We start from the raw sequence: 20,045 nt of genomic DNA, 5'->3' as shown, positions 1-20,045 counted from the left end.
TTAGTAATAACACTGACGGACCTGAGACTGTTATGTTTGCAACTTGTAAGAGATAACGGTATAATTTGGTGGGCGCGTCCAAATCCGTGGGCTTATGGGAAATGTGGTTCAAACTCCACAAACAGCACCTGTGCAAACCGGGCCGCGTGCGGGCGTATTACTTCATTACCCAGAAGCTCTCATCTTGTTGCGCCTGCGCTGTTTATGTTTTCCCGTCCATGTGTAGGCGAATCACGTGTAGAGAACCGTTGATCGTCATGTATCTGCTGTAGCAGAGCTCCGTGCTAGATTTTGTTACTTGCCTCCAGTTGTCGCTGCACTTTGTTTTGACAGCTGCTTGTTTTCTTTTCCCATACCTTTTTACCGAAGAATGAGCGAAAACGATGACATCGAAGTCGACAGCGATGTATGTTGTTTAGTTTCCTCAAGAAGTAGCTAGCCAAATTTTTAGCCAAACAGCAACTTTAACATCTCTGCCAACCTACGCTATCTGCTTGAGCTAGCTAGCTAGCTAGCTGGGTTTGTTGGCTAACACTAGATTGTAAGGAATATAGCAAATGACGTTCTTTGGAGCTGGCTTGTAGATGAAAGTCGAGCACATTATTCTGGTGAATAAGTAACGTCGTCTATCAGCGGTCAAATGAGCCATCTTTCGCGGCAGCTCTTTAAAGCCAGTCGCCGTTTGGATGTTGTTGCGCGTGTTTTTGTTCATTTATGGTACGGGTGCTAGGAGCGGCCAAAAATACCCTATACAATCCTGTTCAGGATCACGATTATATTTACTGTTGAGTTTTTGAGAAAGTTATAGAAAAAGTCATCTCCTAAATCAAAGGAAAACCTAGTAAATTCTTCATTTTAAAACTATCATTATTTTCAGTGAAATCTTGGTTCAGTATGACCTGTAAGTATGATCCAGACTGTGATCACGTCAGATTTGAAGTCATTATTCTGTACAGTTTTGGAGAAAATTAAAGGGCATGTCAGATTTTCTATGGTCATAGTTAGGGTAGTTGTGAACAGGATGGCATTGGGATTCTCAGCAAACCTATTATGAAAATGGGTTTATCAGTTTAAAAATGAGGGAAACTTGTATGCGTTACACTTAGGGTAATTGATTACATTGACAATATCAGCACAACTCTTCATGACTCCATTTTTAAGCTGAGTGAAACTTTCAAGAAAATATGATTTCATATTCAATGTGCTGCTATTTATTTTGACATTACCTGTAATGTTCTTCGCAAGTGTACATTAAAATGCTTAAGTTGGTATGCCCTGCAAACCTATTATGAAAATGGTTTATTACTGTTTTGTCATAATTACAGAATGAAGGATTTGCCATGAATTACAACCTGTATATACGGTGGTAGTGATTGTACATTTATTTTTTTTAGGTAGCCATCCCAGTAATATGACTTAAAGACATGTTCTATCTAGGAACATCCTGAATCTTTGAGGAAGGCTGTAGACACCATTTCACATATTAGGTGTGAAATGTGAGAGTTAAAGCAGGTAACTTTGTACTAGAGTCTTTACATGTACGTAGTAGCCACGCCAAGCACTGGTACCGTAATTGCATGAATAGATGCACAACAAAACCCAAACGACTTCTCACTTGATTGCAGTGCAAATAGGATACTAGAAACAGCTGTGTTTATTATAAGGTACCTTCCATATTAGTCTTTTGTTTTTCTGTAGCCTTCTGGACCTTTTTAAATATGCTCTCCTACAATGAGAATCCAGTGCAGATGCCAGAGTTTACATTGCATTTGAAACATACTTACCAGAATCCACATCAAACATATTGTACATGCTAGTTTAAATTCCCCATGGTGTACAAACCACCTGCATTTAATTGCTGTATATGTGTAAGGGAGTTTTATTTAAGTATGCATCTGAAATTGTGTCAGATCCTCGGTCTGGTCACATATGTGCGAGAGTCATGGATTCCCCTCCCCCCCATTTGATTAAGCTGGGATCTCCTGCTTTGGATCTCAATAGCTACTGTATAGATATACTGTCATGCCTGTAACATGTCTATTGTTACAGAGTAGTTCAAACGTTAGTATGACAACAACTAATGGTTTTAGTGGTTCTTCCCACAGCACTCTTTATGTCTCTCTTTAATTTAATGTAACATTTTATAAGTGTTTAGCAAGTACCCTCATGAAAAATCTTATCATGTACTGTATTTATGCAGTTCTGTTTGTACAGTTTTGCTATATTTGACCTGGATAAGGGTTCTAATGAGTGTATGATAACTGTAAGAACACCAAAAATGCAAGTTTATTTGCTTTATTCAGCCGCAGCTTTCTGGTTAACATGACAGAACACTGTGTTCTCATTGATCATGTCTGATATTTAACAATGCAATTTGCAACATTTTGCCTGTAGGCAGGATATAGGATTATAAGAGGTTTAAAAACAGGTTAAGAAATGTCTTTCTTATTTGTTTTCTATCGTTGACATCAACTTCTCATATTTTCTTGTCTAAAAATATAAAAAGGATAACTCAAAAAAGACCCGAGGCCTGGCCCGCATGTGAATTATGACGTGAAAAGTGGCCCGAAGCCCGGCCCCAGGGGCGTAAATAAGTCGGGGCCCGTCGGGCTTGGGCTGAAATGCAGGGCTCTAGGTTCAGCGCTGTCGTCGGATCCTTAACTTGGTTTGCATCCTGTTCTAACTCTTGCCACTCATTTTAATGAGCTTCTAGCCTGAGGCTGAGCTGGCTGACTTTGTAGAGCTACAGCAGGTTCCAAACAAGTAGACTGTGAATGCAGACACAAATTGTATTTTGTTTTGGAAGATACTGAGCAGAAGAGTAGATTTTTTTGGCATCTATTGGTTCTGTTCAAAACAGCAGAGAGAAGGTAGACATTGGAGTTGATTTTGAGATCCACTGTGCCGTTAATAGACAAAACATTGAGACAGTTTGCTGGTCCAACGCTTCAAGCAACTGATAGTCAACAGTTCACAATCAGTTAAGATTCTGTAAACAGATCGCAACCTTCATTCAACATTATACCTACACCACAGGTTCCTGCTGTATGATGTCAGGGAAATGAGATGTACACACAAGGACCCTGTGAAAGATAAGGCCACTGCTTATTCTACTTGTTTGCAATTTAAAGCTGCAGCATTTGCATATTGCAGCTTAAAATTGCTCCCTGTCTTATTCTTATATGTTAAAACTCACATGGAAAGCAAGTCACAAACATTCTTGGTTTTACCTTGTGTTAGGGCTGGGTAATAAAACGATAACTAATTATTGCGATATAATAATTTATTTCTTAGAATTACAAACAAATCTGCACTTCTATTAAAATATTTGTTTGTTGAGGAAAAAGGACTGGAAAAAAAGAAATTAATTAGTCTTATACACATTTGTTGAAAAAATATTTTATCATTATAATTGTTTGTTCATTGTTCTCAGATTTGTGAAATGATCCTCTGTTTGGCAAGTTCTGACAGTAAAGAATAGTTTAAAACCACAATTAACTGTCTGGTTTCTTCAGCTTTCACTAAAGGGCAAAAATCCGCCTTTAAACTCAGAAATAATGCTTTGACATTTATCATGATCATTATTGATATCGACTGATATATATATATTTTTTGTCATGATAACAGTTTTAGCCATATCACCCAGCCCTTGTGTTTTTTTTATGTATCACCTGAGTTTGTAAAGCATAAACTTTACCTGTCCCTTTGCAGGCAGACAAGCGAGCACATCACAATGCGCTTGAGCGCAAACGCAGGGACCATATTAAAGACAGCTTTCACGGTTTACGAGATTCTGTGCCTGCATTACAAGGGGAGAAGGTGAGAGGCAAAAATATTTGTTTTCTACATTGTTCTTCATACACTGTCTCAAGGCTCAGCAACAAATACCAGTTTTATTTTGTCTTCTAGAGATGAAACAGTATGAACATTTAATATTGTGATAATAGTGACCAAAATGATGACAGTTATTATTATCGCGGTGTTGTTAAAGTCTGCTGTAAATGCTGATGCACACACTGAAATCATTAAAACAAGATCATACCCAATACCTTATGTAAACATGTGAAAACCAAAATATGTTGGTTGGGTGAGTAAACTACATTTAGTGTCAGCAACACATCATGTGCAAAAGAGATTAAAGACAAATGATGCATGTAGCAGCAGAAAAACGTGCAATGTGTTCAATTTCAGTCTACAAGCTGTTACTACAAGTTAGAAAGACAAACCATGGCACACACATTTCCCCCACGTCATGCATTGAGCTAAAAGTTAATCTGCATTCGTTATAAAGTAATGGGTGGTAGTCACAGTTTTGCCCCTTTCACAGCAATTTATTTTGATCAAGTTTCCCTCAACACTTATAAAACCAAAATACGACCACACTTCAGACTTAGTCCTCCGAGGACTAGGCTGAAAAATCTCCAGAGCATTGTCCATGTTTTCATTGACCCAAAACACACCGACGTTTCCCGCGCGAGACTAACACTAACATTAGTTAGAAACAGTTAAATTAGATGCAGGACATTAGATGCAGGACAGAATTTAACCAGCACAGTTTTAATGATAATTAAAGCAGCAGTAATATTAACCATCGTTTATCATTAAACCCCTAACCGTTTCATCCTTAGCCACCTCAATATATTTCAAATTAATTAAATGAACGATTAGTGGTCAACCCATATGGATATTTCAATATCTGATACTGATATTTTGAGAACAGGGTGGCCAGTGGCAAATGTATAATCCTCACTGATATTAAAAACGGCATGTATAATTCCATTATTTCATGCAGAGTACAATCTAATATTCATTGTTATCTTGGCCAGTAACATGTTGGTTTAGATGGAATATTTAATAATGAATGAAATAGAAAAATACATTGGGTATGCTGTAGATTTTAGAACATGACTGGTGTTTAAGGTAGAGCTGGTTACAGTTTTTTTTTTAGAAGTGATGTCTTTCAACTATATTATTAATATATAATATAGTATATCCAAATATATTTAACACTAGGCAGTAATGTCTGTGAAGATTCTCAGTCATCCAGGTCATAGTTATCCAACGAAGGTTAAAGTCAAGGGCAACTGGACTTGGTTGAAGATACAGCCCTGACCAGATCTGATCTAAACACCACCTATTTCCAGTACAACAGAGGATTCTACAGACAGAAGCATGCCTGTGCCATGGGCTCACCGGTATCCCCGACTGTAGCAAACATCTACGTGGAAGAAGTGGAGAACAAAGCCCTAAACTCCTTCAGAGGAACAGCACCGAGCCACTGGTACAGGTATGTGGACGACACCTGGGTCAGAATTAAAAGCTAGGTAGTGCAAGCCTTCACAGAACACATCAACTCTGGAAAACATACCAACAAGCGCCTGAGCCAGAGAAGGAACAGAACCACCTGAAGGGGGCACTGTGGATATCCTAAATGGACATTTGTGAAAACAGCCACAAGATCCAAGAAGAACAAAACTACAGGGGATGAAGAAAAGAAGGTCAAATGCAACAACATTGTGATTCCATACGTGTCTGGAGTATCAGAGAAACTCAGGAGCATTTTCAACAAACACAACATCCCTGTGTTTTTTAAACCCAAGAACACACTAAGACAGATACTGGTACACCCCAAAGACCGCACACCCAAACACAAGAAAAGCAATCTAGTGTATGCGGTCCAATGCAGTGAGGAATGCACAGACCTGTATATTGGGGAGACTAAACAACCACTACACAAACGCATGGCTCAACACAGAAGGGCCAACTCCGCAGGTCAAGACTCTGCAGTCTACTTACATCTGAAGGACAGAGGACACTCGTTTGAGGACCACCAGGTGCACATTTTAGACAGAGAAGATGGATGGTTTGAAAGAGGTGTCAAGGAAGCCATCTACACCAGGGTTGAGAAGCCGTCATTGAACAGGGGAGGGGGTCTACGCCACCACTTATCCCCCACTTACAATGCTGTCCTTTCATCACTTCCCAGGAAACTCAACAAACGTAACCTATTGGCCTCAGGTGAAGATACCAACGATGGTCGTTCAGTCTTGGCCACAGGTAGTCTAACGACTGTAACGACTGTCGTCACAGCAACAAGGAACACTAACGAACCAGCAGTATCGACGATCCTGGCAAACGACCCGACTGAGGTTAAATAGCGAGTTTCCCTGCCAGTCAGTCAGAACTGAAGAAGTCCCTTGGATGAGGGACTAAACGTTTTCCAGTGTCTTCAACCAAGTCCAGTTGCCCTTGACTTTAACCTTCGTTGGATAACTAGGCAGTAATGGTTTTAGATTAGATTTGCTGTCCTTGGTGACGATGGTGACTGAGGAAATTTATGGCTCGAAACCAACACCACCTTCCCGAAACTCGCAAGGGGAATGCTAACGTTGTTTACACTGCAGCCACACATAATCAGTCTATAACTATTAACAATCAACAACAACATAGAGCCTGCATGTCCGTAGAGGCAGGAAAACTGAACTTTGTTGTGCACATGCATAAAACATTTGTAAGGCATGAGAACTGTCAGCATAAGCAATATAAAGTTAAGGAGACATCCCCATTTCTCTGGTAGAGCAGGTTCTCTGTTCCACTGTTGTTTTTGTTTTTTTTTTACAGCTCTGCACACACGGTCACCCGCCGTGGTAAAGTCTGCAGCTCATCAGCTGCGTTTCCAGCTCCATAATGTTCAGTTTAGTTTGTACCAATCAAAACCACTGCTATTCTGTGGTGTTCTGCTTGCACTGTTCTCTTTGAACTCTAAACCAGATCCAAGAGATCATTTTCAAAGATGGCCAGCTTGCCAAGCAAAGCTATCCACGTGTTAAACATGTCCAAAACTTTATGTTTATGAGATTTGAGATTGTTAATTTGTCCCACAGTATCTGGGAATCATTGTCACAAACCAATTCATATGCTCTGTGAACTTTTACACAACTGGAAGGCGTTACCATTGAAGCAGTTGGAAAACAGCTCTATACGTTTTCAGCAGCTTAGTCATTAGAGATATGTTTATATCTACAGTCCATTTTATAAGTCAGTAAATCAAATTAAATATGAGAAGTGCAACAAGCTGTGGCATTGTTCAGTATGCAGGTGTGATGGTGCTTCAACATGGAGGAAATGTTGCAGTCTTTTCCCTCTTTTGTGCTAGGATCAACATGTCAGTATTAGTATGTGTACCAAAGTTAATGACCTCTGGAATAGTTCTCGCTTAATTTATGATCCAGACTGAAAGTGATCTGCACCGTTCATGTATGCCACTGTGATCTCTGCATTACATGTTGTACCTGTACAAACAGACACTGCAGCATTGTCCCATGGCTCTCTGAAATTTTTGCTGACAGAACTCTGTCAAACAGGCTTCCCGAGCACAGATTCTAGACAAAGCCACTGAGTACATCCAGTACATGAGGCGAAAAAACCATACCCACCAGCAAGACATTGATGACCTAAAGAAGCAGAACGCACTGTTGGAGCAGCAGGGTAAGTGGAGGAACTGTTTGTCTTTTTGTGACAAAGTATGATGTAGTACGCTATGTAAAATTTAAAGAAAGTGCTATTCAGTATTTTTTCTGTGTTTTTTTTTTTTTTTTCCTCTGTACTGCCACAGTTCGTGCACTGGAGAAGGCCAAGGGGAACAACCAGCTCCAGACAAGCTACTCTTCTGATAGCAGCTTGTACACAAACCGTAAAGGGAGCGCAGTGTCTGCCTTTGACGGTGGGTCCGACTCCAGCTCTGAGTCAGAGCCAGACGAGCCACCCAACAGAAAGAAGCTACGCGTGGAGGCCAGCTAGACTTGCCCCCTCCCCTCCAAATCCCGGTTCCCCAAAAAGACTCTTTTTGCCCACCAGCCCCGACTCCTCTTACCTGTCCACTCTCAGTCCCGCCTTCTTCCGCCAGACTGTGTGAGAGAGGTGCTATTATGTATAAAACGCTTCTACCTTGCTTTTTCCTCTTGGCAAGCATCCCGTCGCTCCTTTTGTGGCCCAGCAACAACTTTTTAAGACCCCCAAATTGAGGCAGCTCTGCAGTTTTGAAGGACTTTATGCTTTTCAAACATCATGATAACTATTCATAATCAAATGTGGGGATTACAAGGTATGAGGCTTTGGTGAAGCTACAGAAAATAAAATGATTTATTTTTTTTGTTGGAGATGTGAGACGCTACAAGCTTCGACAAAATTGTAATTAGTGATAGTTTTACCTTTTTAATATTAATCATCATTAATCAAATGGATCCCTCTATTTATAGTGATGCACCAAAATTGATTTCTCACCCTTATATCTGATCTCCTTTATGTTTGGCTTGAGATTTTCCAGAGAACACAGGAGAATAAACAAGTGGACCTGCTGTTTTAGTGGATTTTCTGTAGGTTCAACTATTTATTTTCCTTTATTTTATTATTAATAAAATGTGGGTATAAAAAAAATTCCCTAATGGAAACTGAATGTTGCGCAATGCAGTTAAAAGGGCAATGACCTTTATTTTTGTTAATGGAAGTCCATTTCGGTGTGTAGCAGGGACGTGCACAGGAATTTTGAAGGGCAGTTGCTCTGACCTGAAAAAAGGCACTAAACACAGTATCCAAAATGTATTAACAATATAAATGTCACCAAAATACATATGAGAAAAAGAGTTCCTTATATTATTGTTTATTGTTTTCAATATTATTATCATTATTATTTTTTATTTTTTTTCCTTTTTTTTTTTATTTGAAAATAAATAATCTAGATTGAATTGACAGATGGGGAAAACTCGCTTCTAATAAAATATTAAATAAAAAAACGCTTAGATTTCGGAAAAAAATACAATCCTTTTTTAACCTTTTGGCTTCCCGTACATTCAGTTGCGCTTCTAGCTCGTATTCACTTCTGTTGGTACGTATCACGTATGGTAACTGGGCAAAACTACGCATGATTTGTTGTAGTATGATTGCATAAAGGAAGGAAACAGGAATTCCGGTAGGGAACAGAATCGACTGACGTGCAGGCAGCGCTGCAGCAGTGCAGCCACTTAAACAGAGTTTGCCCTTCCCCTACTGACTTTCACTTTCGGTGCCCGAATGGAAGTGAATGAGGCTTTGCGATCGCGATTATTTTTATTTTATTTTTTTTTCTCGGAAGGGTGAGTCGGAAGGGCAACTTGAGTCAGGAAAGGCAAACGGGCAGTTGCCCGGGCAACCAGAGCAACCCCCCTGTGCACGTCCCTGGTGTGTAGTATATAACACTGTATACTCCTAAATGGTGTCAGCTCTGCAAAGAAAAGCCTTCCCTTGAAATATTTGCCTGTGTTGGGAATGTTTATCTTTCCTTCCCTCCCCCTCTTTTTGCAGAGGTAAATTAGTGTGTATGTAATCAATATTTGTTTGTTCCATTCCATGGAAATTACAGGTATGTTGTACATACTGCCAACAGTTGTCTTGCAAGTTAAGGCATACCTTTATTATGAGACTATAAATAAAACTATTTTATCCTTTTGGGATGTATTTGTGACTCAACATGTTTTTTAATAACATCTCATAGCTTTTGTACATTACGCTACTGAAGTTAGTATTTTTTTTCCCTATGTATTAAACTGTATATGTATTGTTTGGAGGTAAACAGCTGAGTGATGGAATGAACTCATTTCCAATCCCATTTAATGAAATTATAAGGTGTGTTTAATCAAATTTAAGAAACTGCACTCCAGGGATTGTTTACTGATATTTGGGTGTTCACCTTTTAAATGTTTCTAGATCACAATATTTAAGGTGGTACAAATAGAGGATTTCTTTGCTTCTCCATTCTGTTTCAGATAATCTAATTAAGTAGATAATAGGAGCATCAGAGACTGGATCCTATATTAAGGGTACTGAGGAAACAGATCACATCCTCAGTAATATTTCATGAAATGTGGGACATTACATGTTATCAAAAACAGTTTACATTGAGGGGTTTCAAATTTTGATTGCTTTTATACCAAATAAATAAATGACCATTAATTAGGTATTTAGTATTCACCACCAAAATGACATCCCAACACTAGAGGAACAACATAAATGAAAAAAAAAAGTGAAATTTTGTACACATTTCAAATGTTCTTTTAAATATATGGGGATGAAAGACTTTTGTTGATTGGTCAACAGAAAAAACATGTTCCTAGGTAGGCGTGGCTATGTTGGGGGAAGTTGGTTTCATGACATCAATATTTATAATACCTGGCAGCAGCTCTGTTGTTTAAATATTTAATTTGGGATGAGCTCAGTGTGATGTGTCCTAGCCTTTTTATATATGGTCCCAGTTGACACTCCCACTGAAGAGGAGGCCTCGTCAAGGATGCAGGTAGTGTGCTGCCTTTTCGAGCCGTGGGAAATTTGTAGAACACATTGGAACATAGCAAAATACAACTGAAATAATCTGCTGTATTTGACGCTGCTGGAGAAGACAGTAAACTTAAACAAATCGCAAAGATGATGCATTATTACATTTAATTTAATATTAAATATAAGTAAGCGAATCAGCATTGTTAATATGTCTACAGTGTTTTTTACTCGCTAAATTCTGCCACTGAAGCATAAAACAACTCGGTATATTTCTAGAAGAAGCAACGTAAAGACCCGCTTTTGTAAAATATTTGCAGTTGTGCTTTCTAACCACTGAGTGTATCTAACTGGCTGTACTAGTACAATTTCCGAGTTCAGAAATATGACTTTTCGAGCGGCCCTGAAGGTAGCACACAGCAACAGTGAGCGAGGACATCACTACAGCTACATCGAAGGGTCATGCTTTCGTGTCCGTGTTAGGTTTTGGTCATGGCTAAACAGTACGACGTTTTGTTCCGGTTGCTGATGCTCGGAGACTCTGGGGTTGGGAAGACTTGCATGTTGCGCAGGTTCACGGAAAGTGAATTTGACCCTTCGCACATTTCCACAATCGGTAAGCCAAGCCATCCAAGAAGTTTTCAGTGACGTTTCACAAGTCATCATAGCAGGTCGAACCGAATTAACGCCAGTGAATACTCTTTACAGCAGTAATATGGAGGCTGCAACTTTTTTTTGTTGAAGTTTTAGAACAATTTACCAAATTAAATTTTTTTGTTCAAAGTATAAGCAGGCCTACTTAGCTTTTAGGATTAAACACCCTCAGGTCCTAACAGCCCTGAAAACTAAAACATGCACTAAGAAAGCTATTCTGACCATGGTTATACCAAAATAATAAACATTTTCTAATAGAGATATTCCCTTAAGGAAAAACACTAAAGCATACAGAAGAAGTGGGAGCCTGTGAGCTGTCACATAACAATGGAACAGGAAGGCCCACAAAAACAATATTTTCTCTGCCCTCAAAGTGTTTGATATTTTATCCTGTTTTGTATTTAAAAAAAAATTAAACTTGTGAACTGAAATGCACTTTGGGGTTCGTATCACTGCTGCCTCTTTTCCTGACTGTTGGACACACTAATGAGTTGGAGGGAAATGGTGGGGCTGTTTTTACATAAGCAAAGAAAACAGTAGACCTACAGCACACACTTCCATGGTAGGCAGTATAGTTTGTTGTGACTGTAAAATACAGTGCTGTAGTGTAGAGCGGAGCCTGGGTGAAAGGTTTGTGAAGTACAACTGGAGAGCTGGATATCAGGAGAGCTTGCCGGGTGGGAAGGCTTTACATGGGATTAAACCCAGTTATTAGAGAAAGTGCGTGGTACCTACAATCTCCTTGCTTTTAGATCCCTGATGTTGTGATTATTGGTGAATATTAGACAGCTTCTTCCCTCCAGATCTGCATCCCCATTTCTCACAATTACAGAGTCTTTTTAGAGAGCTGTGTCATCTGGCCAACAAAGTGCTGGTACTTCTTCGTAGAAGTTGAAAAGGAAGTACAAGTGTATTGTTAGTATATATATTGGAGCTGAAACCATTAGTCAAGTAATTGATGAATCGATTGATTGAAAATTCATCTGCAGCTATTCTTGATAACAGGCACACTGTCACACTGTCATGGCTTATTGGGACACTTGAATAGAATAGAGCAACCATTCATTTTTTCTACCATGATGAGTTAAAATGTCTGCTGGAAAAAAAGGTCCATACATTCACCATATAACCTTATTTTTCAAGCAAAAATGCCAAACATTGTCTTGTTGCAGCCTCTCTGTTCTGGGGATTTGCTGCTTTTCTTTGTCTTAGGTGACAGTAAAGTAAAAATGTCTGGGTTTTGGACAGTTAGTCAGGCAAAACAAACAATTTGAAGATGTTGACTTGGGCTTTACGAAAGTGCAAAGGGGATTTGTCACCATTTATCTGCCATTTTTTATAACAAACGATAAAATCTATCTAATTATTTTGACTGATAATGCAATTGCAAAGCAAAGAAAGCGGTGTGCACTTTCCCCGCAACATTGTTCCAGTCAATCAGCAACAGCTAATGCTTGTGTAGGGGCATATTAGGGTCCTTGAACAAATATTGTACCTGAAAATTGCAGTAGGCCATATTGTGATTTTGGTAACATTTTCATTAATTGTTCAGCCTTACTTAATGATTAAATGAATAATAGAAAATTATCAGTAGATTAATTATTATTGAAAATACCCCAGATAGTAAAATATAGTTTGTTTGGGATAATCTAAAAAATAGAATACTACAGTATATACATTTTAAGCATCCATTCAGGATGTAGCATGAAGAATAGAAATTAATGTCTTTATTTAAGTGGACCTTCAACTGTGGTGGCAGCATAAAAACTAAACCAGAATTCATTTAAATAATATTTAATATAAACCAATAAAGTGATAAGTGATACTTCCTGTTGTTGACAACCAGTGCAGTCCTGGTACATAGCGGGACTATAGTTCACAGCAGTTGCAACCCTTTGTGGAGACAGTGATTTAAAATGTGACACTATGCCACGCCTGAGATTTAATTCATTAGGGATAATAGCGTGTCTGAGCAACACTCATTAAGTGCTCACAAACCCAAAGCCCATAAAGCCTGTGTAAGATACCACAAAGTTGTTTCTTTCACCAGTTTGTCACAGTTGCTTAGGTGATTCCAGTTTGACTATTTAAGAAGGCGTTTGCGGTTGCGTCAGACATCACTTCCGTTAGCTTTTGTTGACCCTGCTTTCTGTGAAATAAAATGCAATTGTCTTCTTTTTTGGTAGGAGTTGATTTTAAAATGAAAACACTAGAAATAGATGGAGTCAAGGTGCGAGTACAGATATGGTAAGTTAAGTTACTTGTATGTCATTTTACTGCATTTACAGTTTGCTGCACATTGTGTGATCTTCTTTCTGTGTTTTGTCTTCTGTGCAGGGACACGGCCGGTCAGGAACGTTATCAGACCATTACCAAACAGTACTACAGACGGGCACAGGTGATCCCCTCCATATGAACAGTCACTGGAGGCAAGCTACCTTCATGGGTTACTGTAGCATTAATTATTTATATTTCTTTCTTTATCTTTTGTGGATTCTTGTCCAGGGTATCATCTTCGTATATGACATCACAAGCAAGCCGTCCTTTCAGCACCTGGCAAAGTGGGCCAGCGATGTGGATGAAGTATGGCAATAAGCACTCTCATTTCACTCCCTTGCACTTGTTGCCCTTCACAGTGACCCAGTGTTTGTATTACCTACCCAGTGGCTTAGTGTGAGTGACAAGATGATGAAGTCTTATATCGGTTCTGTCTGTCTTTTTTTGTTGTTGCTTTGCAGTGTGCCCCAGACACGGTGCAGAAGATTTTAGTAGGAAACAAGTCTGATGAGAAGCACAGGAGGCAGGTGACAAAGGACCAAGGAAGCAAGGTTTGATTGAACCTTATTTTGTGTTTTTTTCATTTATTATGTTTTTGGGTTGTCCATCTGTCTGTCCTATTCTTGTAAGCGCAATATCTCAGCAGCGCCTCGAGGGAATCTCTTCAGATTTGCCACAAACATCCACCTGGATTCAAGGATGAACTACTTAGAATTTGTTGGTCAAAGGTCAAGGTCACTGTGACCTCACAAAACATGACTCAAGAACTGATGACCATATTTCACAGTTGGTCAGACACTGAAAAGGGGACACTTTGACTCAAGGTGACCTCAAAATAGGTTTAAAATGAATTGGACAATTCCGTAATTCTAGTTTCCATTTAGTTACTTGTTAAGTGATGGTGTACTGTTTAGGATTTTGTAGATATGCAAAAGCATCCAAAAGTTCTCAGTAAATTGTTTTTGTTCCAGTCTTCAGCTGTACATTCAGTGATTTCAGGTGACCAGGGTTACATAGCTCTATGGCTAAATGGTGAGCTGACATTTTCAAAGGAAAGGACACTGTACAATCTGACAGTAGCTTATTAGGGTTGCAAATATTAGTATGGGGAGTTATTTTCCTCATTTATGTCATACTAAAGAGCTAAATGTATTAGCTTGGCAAGTATTTCACAAACTATGGTGCAGAAATATTGTAGTCATGTAGCATTCAACTATTTTCTTTGCTTATACAGAAAGAAACAAAAGGACAGCTATAGTTAGTGGGCAAATTCATAGATTTTGAATTCTTCCAAAAAGGATTCTTCACATCAGCCATTAAAACAAATTGATAGGCCAGTTAATAACTACTAACAACTTCTGTGTTCATTCACTCTTGGAGAAAACTGACTAAAGCTATGAAATACCATTTGTTGTACTTTATTTCTAACCACGTCCAACTGGATCTCCCAGCTAGCAGAAACCTATGGCATGGAGTTCTTTGAGACCAGTGCCTCCACCAGCAGTAACATCAATGAGGTAAGTCACAGGCTGTCTGTCTGTCTGTCACATTATAAATGTGCACACACTTTACGGGGAACTCCCATGCTACATTCTTATTTATTACCTGTATGTTTGTTTGTAACTTCCTCTTTCCTGCAGTCCTTCACCCGTGCGGCAGAACTGGTGCTGCAGGCTCACAAAAGAGACGTGGACAACTTGTTGGGATCTCTGGATGATTACCTGGAGATGGCCGCTTTGGAAGAAGAGAAGGACGGTCAAGATAAAGACGACAACACTCAGAGGAACTGCGCCTGTTAGAAAGACGGGCCGTCATGGCTCATACTGTAGTTGAGGACATTTGTTCCCCACTTTGACTTGACTCAGCCCTCCTCCGCCTTCTTCAGAGACACTATGACCTGTTGGTGAGGAGGGTGCTCGATTGGTTTCACTTTTTCCAAGCCAGTGAAGTGACTTCGTGGTAAACGCAGTTAGCATCAGCAACCAGCAGAGGGCCAATCTTGTCGCATGATCACTCTCAGTCAGTGAATTAGTTTATCTACAGGGCATGAAGGCAGCTCCGCATCCATTTGCAAAACCATCAGTTCACACACGACCTTCATTTTCCTTGGTGAAATGCACTATACATCTCCTTCATCACTTTGCTGTATTCCATCACCTTCGCTTGTTACTTTTAAAAATTTTATTCACAAGCTGCACATCTACAAATTGGTTGGTAACATGTGGATCCATGTCAAAGAAATATGTTTATAAAAGTTGCAACGAGTGTATATGCTGCAGCAAGGTAGCCAGAGGACAGAGTTTAATTATTTACACCTGGAAACTCAAACCGATCAGGCAGAGATTCATTAACACAGCTGACTTATTTGCTTAAAGGAGACAGTGTTGTGCCATGTTCATTTACCATCCTAAATGTATATGTACAGTTTGTTTTATGAATGTGACCGGTGTTGCATTTAAGGAGTGTCACTGCTGCTTAAAATAATGTTTTCAGGGTCTGCTGAGGTGCCATAGATGTGTAATTTCAGTACAATGTTTGAAACTCAAGCATGTGGCAAAAAATCAAGCTGTATGTCTATGTAAGTTAATAAATTGAAATTGTCATATTTGAAAACAAATTAATAGCGTATCTGAGCTTTGCTGAGTCACTAAATTTGGACTGAGTGTGATGTTAGGTACACGGAGAGTTCAGGCGGTAGGTTCATTCATTTTTCATCACCTTCTGTGAAAGACAGGTGATCACATGTTAAATATTTGATGACTAAGAAAACAGATACTTGTCATAGACACACCATAAAGCCGAAAACATGGCAATAATACATGTTATTTGCTCCAGTCAACACACAAAAACATACTCGGGATAATAACCAAATTTTAAAATAATTCCAGTGATTAACAGCACATGACGTTTGGGTTCAAAGACATTATTATAAAATGTAAACACTTTTCAAAGCTAATCTGAATTAGGATAACACACCTTACAGTAAATCATGCATCATGTGCTTGTGTGGTTTCATTGGAAGTTACATCAATCTGTCTGAAACTTGTTAATAGTGTTGCATTACAGGTGTATCAGCTTCTTGCAGAGCCATTTGACACCCATGAAAGGCAGCTTTCTGCCCTAAGTGAGTCAGGTGACCAAAACTGGGGTACAATCGCACGTTGAGATCCCATCTGCCGGCAGTGTGGAAGCACAGGAGTCAAGATGACATTCATCGCCAAGACCTTCTACGACCTGAGGGCCAAGACGTTGGAGGGAGACACTGTTGATTTCAACGTGTTTAGGGGTAGAGTGGTCCTGATAGAAAATGTGGCCTCGCTCTGAGGCACCACCACCCGGGACTTCTCCGAGCTCAACCAGCTTCAGAGCAAGTACCCACATCGGCTGGTGGTCCTGGGTTTTCCCTGTAACCAGTTTGGATACCAGGTCAGTTGAACTACACTGTTGGCAGTGGCACTTCAGTATGCAATATGCATATAGGACTCCTAAATTACTTTATATGCTTATGATCTTACTATTCATGGGGAGCCCTGCTGTATCAGTTTACATGTTAATAGAAAACGTTACTCAGTTTAGTGCTTCCTCTGGATATATAATACATTTTTACAAATACACACCCGAATTCCTTAGCATGTTAAAGCCAATTTCAATCATTATTCTTGCATTTCATTATAACCATTAGTTGATTTAAACAGTATTTAAACTTGCTAGGCCATGTTTCATTTCTGAAAATGAACATTCTTCCATGTTTACTTTGGCCAGTGAGAATGATTTCCCTATGTTTTCACCAAAACAGCAATTCAGTAAGAAGAGCATGATTGCATATTGTGCAAACTGTAGCTGGTACTTTAGCGTTGATACTGCAATTAGACATTAAATCTAAAGAGTGTTAAATCTGCTTAGCACTCTTATAGAGAGTGATTTTGTTTGCGACAGTAATCAGTTTAATTCCTGTTATCGCTAAGATTAGAAGCAAACTATGAGCATTAAAGCCATTACAATATAGCTGTGTAGTATATACAGCTGGAGAATATGGAAATGAATACTTGTGTTTTGCAGGAGAACTGCTCCAATGGTGAGATCCTGAATTCACTGCAGAATGTGCGCCCAGGCGGCGGCTTTCAGCCCAACTTTACTATCTTTGAGAAGTGTGATGTCAACGGAACAAACACACACCCGGTCTTTGCCTATCTTAAAGACAAGCTCCACTATCCCGATGACGACCCCAACTCCTTCATGCAGGACCCCAAATTTCTGGTTTGGAGTCCCATCAGCAGGACGGACATCTCTTGGAACTTTGAGAAATTCCTCGTCGGGCCAGAGGGAGAGCCCTTTAAAAGATACAGCAAGAAGTTCCCCACCATTGACATCGAGCCTGACATCCAAAGACTATTAAGATTAACCAAGACCTAAGAATAGCTTCCAACATTTTAAGATTTCTCATACATCACAGTCAAAGCAGATATGCTGTCCTCCACACTTTTAAGCCTTATTACATGAGGGTGATATTCTGAAATGCTGAGGGAATATTATCTGAGGTTTTATAAGTGCTTTAAGAGTAGTGGAGATACAGTATGTTAAAGTGTAGTTACAAGTTGCTAGCCTATCCAGCAGATGGTGCTGCTGATTTGATCCTACCAACGGATAACTTCTGTCATGCTTTTATGAATTAACATTCACCACACACACATTCACAAATTGTTTACACTGAATTAAAACCCTTTAAATCCAATATTCTCCCTCCTTGATTTATTTTGTTTTAATTGGACCATATATACAGTGAGACACCTGCTACAAAGATGTGTTGCTCTGATACAAGGTTGACAAACATAGATGTTGTCATGTCTGAAACCGCTCTGTGTGGGCATAGTAATGAGGCTTGAAATACAGTAGGAAGGATGTACAATTATAAGGCATGTCATCATGTACACTAAGACGCTCACTTAAATAACTGCATTATGCGTCCTTTAGCCTGCTGATTCATTCTTTATTTGTCGAGATCTTCTTTCTCGACCAATTCACAAGATCTGCTGATACTGGTAGCCTGATACAGCTGCAGGAATGCTTTACTACCACAGTGACACCTGAAGACAAGTCCAAAAACATGCATTTAGGAATGCATCGACCTTGCCGCTGTGTGACGAGCTCTTATCCAGCTTAAGTTTTCTATGCACAGTATGCATTGTTTGCCAGGTCTGCAGATTAGCAGTGGATTTTCTGCACATCCGCTCACATCCACATCATCATGGTGATGTCAGAGCCACAGGCTACACAGGCCAGGCAGTGCCCTAATGTTTCTGGCAGGTTGCCGCTGGGACAACAGTGAAACTCAGTCACCTGACACTATTTTATTTCTGTTTGTAGATAGCCTGACTCACTAGCCTTTGCACATCACATTTAAATATTTGTGTTGTCGTGATACAGGACATTTGATGAATATATTTCCCACGGGCATATTGGTCTGTGGTTGACAGTCAGGTAAGTAATGTTGGCTATTGGAAGCAGCAAATATTGGAGGAGGAATGCCAGGGGCCTCTCCTCCCCACCCCCGGTGCTCCTCCCTACACACACAGCTTGCAGTAAAATACCACCAAAGATTGTTTATATTTGAGCGATGAATCACTCGATTCAATCTCATCACGTCTGTATTCTAACTTCATCTCTGGACAATATTTTTGATTTGCATGTATTTTGGCCCAAATAACCCTGCATGTGACTATAGCAAAATTAGTTTTAAAAAAATACAATATTTTTACATTAAGCACTGCATGGCATTGCAAGCTTTAGAAACTGTGTTGAAAGTTGTCTTAAATTTCCTTTAACCGTATGTTTTCAACAGGGCATTTGAAACAGTAGGCTAGGTTAAATGTTGTTAGTTTAAAAAAATAACAATAGGTAAAATGCTCCTTCCCTAGAGCTCCTGTGTGTATGGTTTAATTTCATTATTGTCAGTGGAAAGGCCCTCCTCACAAGAAGGTTCTGTATACTAAGGCTACATCCACACTACTACTTTTTCGTTTGAAGGTGGACAGCTTTTGCTACGTTTGCATCTCCCATCCAGACTAGCTGTTACTGGTGACAGTTTTATATTTATTGTGTTCATCAAAATTATTGCTAGGCACAATTAAGTAGCCTAGTTGCTGGATATTGGTAGCGTCCCTACTAAATTGTATGTCCTTGAATTTGACTGATTAGCAGTGAAAAGGAACAAATTTGAAGGAAGTTTGTCTTAAGATGACATAAAACACCCTGCTAACATTTGGACTTCCTGAGACGACACAAAACATCTTGTTACTGCAGCAAATCTTAAAGTCTTAAGAAGACAGAAAACACCCTGTTAACATGGCAAAGTTATATTTTGTGTAGGCCTATTCTTTTGCTGGGAATGGCCATTAAATATCACTTGGCCTACTGGCTGTCCAGTTTATTTAAATCATTTGAAACACCCAATTAGTATTGTTCAAACCTAACTTACCTCTGAAAAGGAATGTAACTGGACCTTCAGAGTAAGTAAAAGAAAAAAAATGTGCTTCCTAGCATTAGCTTGCATAGTTGCATAGTCAGTCTGGTTTTTCAACGCAGAGTGAGAGCTCTTCGTTTTCCCCTCCTCACCGTCAACCCACTACAGGTGAGCCCTGTTGCCACGGAAACGTTTGCTTCCCCCACGAAGCCTTCTCGCGAGACTCCGGGGCAGGGAGAGAGAGAGAGCCAGGGGGGAGGCTGCCTGAATGATCTCATCCCTCCAGCAGCTGCATAGCGCAGCGAGGCAAACCCGTAACTTTGTATCAAACTTCCAAGTTGCCTTTCGT

The 20,045-nt window shown here is 39.6% G+C and overlaps 3 protein-coding genes across 4 annotated transcripts; all 3 read left to right on the top strand.

Annotated features, from left to right (window-relative positions):
- The first annotated feature begins 225 nt into the window (after window positions 1-225).
- LOC119903309 (protein max-like) lies at window positions 226-8,357 on the top strand. Of its 2 annotated transcripts, none has more exons than XM_038719490.1 (4): window positions 226-406; window positions 3,712-3,819; window positions 7,365-7,488; window positions 7,616-8,357. In XM_038719490.1, the coding sequence occupies exons 1-4, from the start codon at window positions 371-373 to the stop codon at window positions 7,798-7,800; spliced, it is 453 nt and encodes a 150-aa protein (XP_038575418.1). In that variant the 5' UTR covers window positions 226-370; the 3' UTR covers window positions 7,801-8,357. The 2 variants fall into 2 exon arrangements, with proteins under 2 accessions (XP_038575418.1, XP_038575417.1); XM_038719489.1 differs by having other exon boundaries at window positions 227-406; window positions 7,350-7,488.
- Window positions 8,358-10,735: 2,378 nt separating this feature from the next.
- Window positions 10,736-15,853, top strand: LOC119903307 (ras-related protein Rab-15-like). The gene is made up of 7 exons (XM_038719487.1): window positions 10,736-10,921; window positions 13,146-13,206; window positions 13,297-13,357; window positions 13,465-13,542; window positions 13,698-13,787; window positions 14,688-14,753; window positions 14,877-15,853. Exons 1-7 carry the CDS (start codon window positions 10,798-10,800, stop codon window positions 15,033-15,035), a joined length of 639 nt encoding a protein of 212 aa, XP_038575415.1. The 5' UTR covers window positions 10,736-10,797; the 3' UTR covers window positions 15,036-15,853.
- Window positions 15,854-15,928: 75 nt separating this feature from the next.
- On the top strand, window positions 15,929-17,763 carry LOC119903308 (glutathione peroxidase 2-like). The gene is made up of 2 exons (XM_038719488.1): window positions 15,929-16,662; window positions 17,296-17,763. Exons 1-2 carry the CDS (start codon window positions 16,441-16,443, stop codon window positions 17,647-17,649), a joined length of 576 nt encoding a protein of 191 aa, XP_038575416.1. The 5' UTR covers window positions 15,929-16,440; the 3' UTR covers window positions 17,650-17,763.
- The last annotated feature ends 2,282 nt before the right edge of the window (window positions 17,764-20,045 follow it).

Source organism: Micropterus salmoides, unplaced genomic scaffold, assembly GCF_014851395.1.
Source record: "Micropterus salmoides isolate LMB-PRFRI ecotype aquatic unplaced genomic scaffold, ASM1485139v1 Ms_hic_scaffold_1464, whole genome shotgun sequence".
In the NCBI taxonomy this organism is placed as follows: domain Eukaryota; kingdom Metazoa; phylum Chordata; class Actinopteri; order Centrarchiformes; family Centrarchidae; genus Micropterus; species Micropterus salmoides.
Note: the sequence above shows the minus strand (reverse complement) of the source record. Positions and strands in the feature narration are given on the sequence as shown.